Genomic DNA, 8,776 nt, shown 5'->3' on the forward strand with positions numbered 1-8,776 from the left:
ACCAGGGTATATGTAGCAGATGGGGGAAAACATGAAAAAGTCTGTGAGGCCTGGTTCTGATTAAGGGGCTCTGTGTCCAGTGTCTTACAAATGATAGGTAGAGAATGGATGTGAGTTGCTAATGCAGGAAACAGCACAAAAGCATGAAAAGTTTTACAAATATGAATGTCTAGAATATCATTTCTTCTCACAGGAACCTTCCCATTCATAAACATGATTTTAAAAAAATGCTTTTACTTCATAGTGAGGCATTAATCCAATGTCATGATACCTAAATTACATATTTAAAGCATATAAAATTCTTAATGTATTCAATTATACTTAAAGACTAATTGAGCGTATGAGCACATTTGCTTTATGCTACAAATACTAACACTACAGGGTTATCATGCGAATCAAAAAGACTATGGTGATCTTAAAAAAAGCTATGATCAATTTACTTAAAAGCTAAAATGATAACTTACTTGCTTGCAAGTCTTTGCACCACATTCACTATCCAGTTCTTATCCTCATCCTTCATGTCAATCAAGGTGATTTCCAAGTCCCCAGTGTATTCAAGGCAAGGGAGGGTTGTTGGTTCACATGGCCTAGGAAGTTCAAGAGTCACACGCAGAACCTTCACACACGTAGGTAAATTGCAGATGGATCTGAGAGCCTCTTCAGTGTATACTGTTAAACGAATAGTTTTTATATTATGGTTAGAGAATTCAAAATACTCCTTAAGACTGCCTGTAAAATGTTCAAGATTGGCCCAGGGATTCAGTGCATGCAAGAAAGAATCTGAAGTTCTATCAAGAGTAGGCCCATCATGGCCCCAGAGGTGCAATGTAACTTTAAAATTCCTACGAGATAATCTCTGTTTTAACTGTTCAGAGACATTCTGCAATGTCTCGAGGAAAGAAGGTATGTCTTCTGGGTTCTTACTGTGCTCAATATCAATTGTAAGGTGGGAAGGAAAACATGAAATGCTGCCAAGAAGTTTCAAACCAGAGACAACATTTGTATAATTAAGGGGCCATAATTTTCGTGAGAGCATTTCTATGCCAATGAGTCTGTCAAATTTAGGATAATTCAGAGTTTCCCACACAGGACTGGTGGTAGTTCTTACATTTGGACGAGTTTCAAAAACTATATCCCACCAGAAGTTAAATTCAAAATAATCTATGTTCATCAAGAGTTCAAATAAGTCTTCTTCTTTATTGTGTAAGGTTCTTTGACTTGCCAGATGGCCTGTTAGATACACAAGAACTTCCCGGAACCTAATCCAGCTGCCGAGAGGTCGTGTCACATTTTTGAAACTCTTCTTATCTGTCTCCAAAGAGTAAGCCAAAAATGCTCCAGCGAAGTACTCCATCAGTGTTTTGTGTAAGAAGTAATAGTTTACTTCCTCAAAGGCAGAGTGTTCATCATTCGCCAACATAAGAAAAGACGAAATGAACTTCTCAGGGTTTATTTTCTTATCTTCGCAGAGTCTCCATATTTCATCCTGAGCTTCCCCTTCTAGTCTGTAAATATCTTCCTGTAACATACTCCATGCTTGCTTTCCCAGACAAAGTAATAAATCATGTATAGATTTCATATGTTCTTCATATTCTAAGTAATCCTTACTAATTCGTCTAGCCAACCTTTCCTGACATAGAAAGAAAATTTCTTGATAAAGGCGTGTGGCCGTGGTCACCATCTTTGCAGAATCTGGGTTCTCTGTCCAAAGGAGGATCAACAGAGCAGTGGTCAATGGGAGCTTCAGATGGGAGTGTAACACTCTTCCTTTTCCATCAATGTATTCCAGGAAATTTTCTAATTCTTTGTCACAGTCAAAGGCTCTTTCATCTTTTAGTATTTCCCTGAACATCATCTTGGCATACTCTTTAAGCCTTACATCATCAAAGCCACAAATCTCCACTGAGAGATAATCTACATCATGGTATTTTGCTGCCTTTTTTATGTCATCTAAATGACCAGGTCGGGTGGTGATGATGATACGACTGCCAGGAAATGTGTTGAAAATATCACTTATAAGGTGGATTATGCTTTTTTTCTCATCAAATCCATCAACGATAAACAGTATGCTCATATCCTTCAGTAAAGATATCATATCATCTGGTTTTAAATCTCTACATGTGTGAGGCAACAGCTGAGCTTGTAGATACTGTAAAATACTTTCTGATGATACTTTCCAAACCTCAAGAAGGAACAAGAGATTAAAACTGTCAAGGTGGTCCATTTTCAAGCTTTCATTCTGCCACTCGTTAATGATATATCGACATAAAGAAGTCTTGCCACATCCAGCCTGACCATGGAACAACAGCATCACGGGTACTCTGTCCTCCCCCTTAACATTCTTTTTTACTGAAAAGAGACCTTTCAGATCAATTTCATCCTTCTCATCTTCAATCTTCAGTGGAGTGAAAATCTTGTCCACTCTCAATTTTTCCACTTTAAAATCATCCTTTTTTGTCAGAACAATTAGTGGGTTGAGAATCTGTAACTTATCATAATGTTTCCCAAGTTCAACACGACCACTGCTGATAATCTGAAACATCTGGTCATCCTGGAATTCTTTACGATATCTCATGGTAGCCACTTCAGAGTCCTCTGGTATCTCTTCTGTTATAATATCATTAAGCAACTTTTTTACATCAGAAAAATGCTCATCAAACTTCAGGTCTAATACCCTTTCAACATCTTTATAAATAGCTTCTATGATTCTTTCAAGATCAAAAACCATGTTCTCAAAAGTGTCCTTAATTTGTCCATATTTGTGAACGATTCTGAATCTCAGATTTTTCAGTTTCTTAATTTCATTCTGACAATCTAACAGGTAATAATGTTTACATACATTTTGTATAAGGAAATATGCAAAAGAAATATCCATATCTTCCACCATAAGATTAGAGTCTGTATATATTTCATCAACAAGGTCCAAATCTAAATTAATATTCTCACGGACACAAAATTCTCTCAGAGTCATTGTTCCATGCCATGAATCCATCTCATCATGAGCATACATAGCTCGAGCTACATGACACATAGCTTTCTGTCCTACCACATTCACACACTTGTAGAGCTTGCCGAAGAGGATGTCTGGATGCACCTGAGACATGGTAGTGAAAGTCAAGAACACCATCAGGAGAAAGACAGACAAGAAGGATGTGCTCGACACAACCCAGCTCAGATTATCCAGAATCACATGCCATGATGTGTCAGTCAGTCTGAAAGAAAAATATACTCAAACATCAAGAATATATAAAACATATGAAGAATACATATGTGTTCCTCAAAAGGCAAAAGAGGTAAAATACCGAGTGTTAACTCTTACAATGCAACAATCCTAATATCTATTGTACACTGTAAGTTAGATATTCATATACAAAAAAAAAAAGTCAATGTCCCTCATCACAATTAACTACAATAGAGTTTTCTGTATAAAATCATATACAACCTAATCCAAGTAAAATAATGTTTTAATGTATTAAGCATCTTTTAATTTATGCTGCCACGTGTACTAAGTACTCCAATCTCAACTTCCAAACACTTGAATGCCCGAGACGGTAATTGTACCGGAAATAATGGATGACAGACGTGGTGCATCGTGGCAATGGCTATGTATTTCTGAGAATACCTCCAGGGTTTAAATAGTTCTGAGAATACCTCCAGGGTTTAAATAGTTCTGAGAATACCTCCAGAGGGTTAAATAGTTCTGAGAATACCTCCAGGGTTAAATAGTATAACAGAAGCACATGACACAATAACAGAAATCAACCAGACATGAAAAACCTCGACTCACGCCACGCCCAACACCAGCAGAGACTTCCCTCAGTTAGTTGTTTACTTCCCAACACATGAAACAGCCAGCGACTATACCAAAACAATGTGGCGCGTCAACGCATGAAATAGCCAGCGACCACAATGCAAATATTCAGCGAACGTCTGGATCGCGCGAATATGGACATTAGATATATCTTTTTCATTTATCTATTCATTATACTTTGTCGTTGTCTCCCGCGTTAGCGAGGGAGCGCAAGGAAACAGATGAAAGAATGGCCCAACCCGCCCACATGCACATGTATATACATACACGTCCACACACGCACATATACATACCTATACATTTCAACGTATACATATATAGACATACATAGACATATACATACATACACATGTACATTATTCATACTTGCTGCCTTTATTCATTTCCGTCGCCACCCCGCCACATATGAAATGACAATCCCCTCCCCCCGCATGTGCGCGAGGTAGCGATAGGAAAAGACAACAAAGGCCACATTCGTTCACACTCAGTCTCTAGCTCTCATGTATAATGCATGGAAACCACATCTCCCTTTCCACATCCAGGCCCCACAAAATTTTCAATGGTTTACCCCAAATGGTTCACATGCCCTGGTTCAATCCATTGACAGCACGTCGACCCCGGTATACCACATCGTTCCAGTTCACTCGATTCCATGCAAGCCTTTCACGCTCCTGCATGTTCAGGCCCCGATCGCTCAAAATATTTTTCACTCCATCTTCCACCTCCAATTTGGTCTCCCACTTCTCCTCGTTCCCTCCACCTCCGACACATATATCCTCTTGGTCAATCTGTCCTCACTCATTCTCTCCATGTGACCAAACCATTTCAAAACACCCTCTTCTGCTCTCTCAACCACACTCTTTTTATTACCACACATCTCTCTTACCCTTTCATTACTTACTCGATCAAACCACCTCACACCACATATTGTCCTCAAACATCTCATTTCCAACACATCCACCCTCCTCCGCACAACCCTATCTATAGCCCACATCTCGCAACCATACAACATTGTTGGAACCACTATTCCTTCAAACATATCCCTTTTTGCTCTCTGAGATAATGTTCTCGCTTTTCACATATTTTCCAACGCTCCCAGAATTTTCGATCCCTCCCCCACCCTGTGACTCACTTCCGCTTCCATGGTTCCATCCGCTGCCAAATCCACTCCCAGATATCTAAAACACTTCACTTCCTTCAGTTTTTCTACATTCAAACTTACCTCCCAATTGAGTTGTCCCTCAACCCTACTGTACCTAATAACCTTGCCCTTATTCACATTCACTCTCAGCTTTCTTCTTTCACACACTTTACCAAACTCAGTCACCAACTTCTGCAGTTTCTCACCCGAATCAGCCACCAGCAGTGTTCATCAGCGAATAACAACTGACTCACTTCCCAAGCCCTCTCATCCACAACAGACTGCATACTTGCCCCTCTTCCCAAAACTCTTGCATTCACCTCCCTAACATCCATAAACAAATTAAACAACTATGGAGACATCACGTACCCCTGCCGCAAACCGACATTCACTGAGAACCAGTCACTTTCCTCTCTTCCTACTCGCACCCATGCTTTACATCCTCGATAAAAACTTTTCACTGCTTCTAGCAACTTGCCTCCCACACCAATATTCTTAATACCTTCCACAGAGCATCTCTATCAACTCTATCATATGCCTTCTCCAGATCCATAAATGCTACATACAAATCCATTTGCTTTTCTAACTATTTCTCACATACATTCTTCAAAGCAAACGCCTGATCCACACATCCTCTACCACTTCTGAAACCACACTGCTCTTCCCCAATCTGATGCTCTGTACATGCCTTCACCCTCTCAATCAATACCCTCCCATATAAGTCCCCAGGAATACTCAACAAACTTACAACTCTGTAATTAGAGCACTCACCTTTGTCCCCTTTGCCTTTGTACAATGGCACTATGCACGCATTCGGCCAATCCTCAGGCACGTCACCATGAGCCATACATACATTAAATATCCTTACCAACCACTCAACAACACAGTCACCCTCTTTTTTAATAAATTGTACTGCAATACCATCCAAACCCGCCGCCTTGCCGACTTTCATCTTCCGCAAAGCTTTCGCTACCTCTTCTCTGTTTACCAAATTATCATCCCTATTTTGAATTGAAGTACACAAGGACACGGCTTTCACTGAACATGTTAGCATCATTATCAGCAACTCTGGAGGCTCTTCTTGAATAGCAGGTAATATCTTCGCCTCTGGCTCACCAAGGAATGGCGGAGGTATACAAGGCCAGTTAGTAGTGTTCGTTTGAATGTTAAGTGAAGCATTCATGATGAAATCTAAAAAAAAAAAAAAAAAAAATCAGGAGAGCAAACAGGTTGGTTTGAATGTGAATTTAATTAATGCGGGTAACCGGAGGAAGTAGAATATTTCCGATACGTGGGAGTGGACATGACAGCGCATGGAACTATGGGAGCTGAATTGAACACTCTCTCTCTCTCTCTCTCTCTCTCTCTCTCTCTCTCTCTCTCTCTCTCTCTCTCTCTCTCTCTCTCTCTCTCTCTCTCTCTCTCACCAACTCTTCACACTGCCCTTTGTATTTTTACCTCCCTCATACCATCGTCTTATCTTCAAACGATTCTCTCTGTCGAGGAGAAGCGGAGTTGAAAAGTACCTTCCATCAGCTGGTATCATAGAAAAAACAGGCCCTTTTCTTATAGCCAATTCAAGGAATATACTACAAAAATATTCCCGAAGCTGAAATGTGACATTATGGTACTCCTTTTCCCCTTTCAACTCCAGATCCGATGTTTGTCGGCGAGTCTGTGAACTTACAAACTTCACATGGAGAACTTATCCACTGCTAATTGAAAGTCCCTCTTCCCTACCTCTTTTAAGCCAAATTGTCTCTGATGTAAACATCTATCTAAACACACACACTGATATCCGTCATCCTGTGTAAACATCTCTAAACACACACACTGATATCCGTCAGCCTGTGTAAACATCTCTAAACACACTGATATCAGACAGCCTGTGTAAACATCTCTCTAAACACACACACTGATATCAGACAGCCTGTGTAAACATCTCTAAACACACACACTGATATCAGACAGCCTGTGTAAACATCTCTAAACACACTCACTGATATCAGACAGCCTATGTAAACATCTCTAAACACACACTGATATCAGACAGCCTGTGTAAACATCTCTAAACACACACACTGATATCAGACAACCTGTGTAATCCTCTGATAGAACCTAACATGGAAGCATTTATCTAATAACTAGAGACCAGAAACTATACACAGACATTTCTCACTCTGGCATTTATAATGGTCGAGTTGAATTCCCATTTAGACTATGTGACTGACTGTTCTGAACTTCACTCATATGTTGCTGAGGCGAATCACCGACTGAACTGAGGGCACTGGGCGCTTTAAGTCAGAGAAGCCACAAGAATGGAAGGTATTGGAATCACCAGGAGAAAAGAGGATCCAACTCCGTATCAGAAATAAAAGAGCAAGGAAACGTATGTTTGGACCACGTACGAGGATTCAACTCCATATCAGAAATAAAAGAGCAAGCAAACGTATGTTTGGACCACGTACGAGGAGCGGATGACACGGAAATATGCCAAAAGGTATTCCTAAAAGCGGTTTTCCCTGATATAAAACGACCAATGAGACGTCCCGAGGTGGAGATGGTCTAAAGGCATCAACAGCTCACTTTGAAAGCGGGAAGAGACGGGAGGAAGACGAGGAGGAGAAAATATGGAGAGGACAAGGAAAAGGATGAGTGGAGAAGACTGGACGACTGCTGGCAGAGACACACACACATTGCTGGAATTGATGAAGGCGAGTGGACAGTCATCATAAGCCAACACATCTCCCAACCAATCTCTCCGAAACTCAGTCATTCCATGGCATAGATTACCATCGCTAACGCTACCAAGCAGCAGAGAGAGAGAGAGAGAGAGAGAGAGAGAGAGAGAGAGAGAGAGAGAGAGAGAGAGAGAGAGAGAGAGAGAGAGAGAGAGAGAGACGTGTGTAGCAACTGTACCCTCGCTGACAAGTCCACGGTCACTGTAAGCTCTTCGTCCCTGACGGGTGTTGTCTCTATATGAAATAGGAGACGGAAGAACCTCTTGGTAACACACTAGACTGGGTGGAGGAGCGAAGGAAAGAACAGCCCCAGCAGTCCACTAAACTGGATGGAGGAGCGGAGGCTAGAACAGCCCCAGCAGTCTACTAAACTGGATGGAGGAGCGGAGGCTAGAACAGCCCCGGCAGTCTACTAAACTGGGTGGAGGAGCGAAGGCTAGAACAGCCCCAGCAGTCCACTAAACTGGATGGAGGAGCGAAGGCTAGAACAGCCCCAGCAGTCTACTAAACTGGGTGGAGGAGCGAAGGCTAGAACAGCCCCAGCAGTCCACTAAACTGGATGGAGGAGCGAAGGCTAGAACAGCCCCAGCAGTCTACTAAACTGGGTGGAGGAGCGAAGGCTAGAACAGCCCCAGCAGTCCAGTACACTGGGTGGAGGAGCGAAGGCTAGAACAGCCCCAGCAGTCCAGTACGCTGGGTACTGGGTGGAGATTCACTTCTAGCCTGGGTGTGGACGACTAGACCCCACCTCTCTATATGTAGATATCCGGGCACTCATAATGGGGAATACCATAGCCAGCGTCTACCTATTTCGGGAAGGTGTCAGAGCTACTGTGAGTACCCAGGGAGGTACTCACAAGCATTGCCCACACACACACACACACACACACACACACACACATACACATATTCTTCAAAGCAAACACCTGATCCACACATCCTCTACCACTTCTGAAACCACACTGCTCTTCCCCAATCTGATGCTCTGTACATGCCTTCACCCTCTCAATCAATACCCTCCCATATAATTTCCCAGGAGTACTTAACAAACTTATACCTCTGTAATTTGGACACTCTCCTTTA

The 8,776-nt window shown here is 41.8% G+C and overlaps 1 protein-coding gene across 1 annotated transcript; it reads right to left on the minus strand.

Moving 5' to 3' along the window:
• Positions 1 to 270: 270 nt before the first annotated feature.
• LOC139757567 (uncharacterized) lies at positions 271 to 3,812 on the minus strand. Its single transcript, XM_071678172.1, has 2 exons — positions 3,778 to 3,812; positions 271 to 3,212 (listed from the first exon to the last, which is right to left on the minus strand). Exon 2 carries the CDS (start codon positions 3,125 to 3,127, stop codon positions 461 to 463), a length of 2,667 nt encoding a protein of 888 aa, XP_071534273.1. The 5' UTR covers positions 3,128 to 3,212; positions 3,778 to 3,812; the 3' UTR covers positions 271 to 460.
• Positions 3,813 to 8,776: the final 4,964 nt, after the last annotated feature.

Source organism: Panulirus ornatus, chromosome 27 (assembly GCF_036320965.1).
Source record: "Panulirus ornatus isolate Po-2019 chromosome 27, ASM3632096v1, whole genome shotgun sequence".
NCBI lineage: Eukaryota > Metazoa > Arthropoda > Malacostraca > Decapoda > Palinuridae > Panulirus > Panulirus ornatus.

What these genes read in the sequence shown, in the direction of transcription:
- LOC139757567 (XM_071678172.1), bottom strand. Translation starts at nt 3,127, where the DNA reads ATGGTGTTCTTGACTTTCACTACCATGTCTCAGGTGCATCCAGACATC.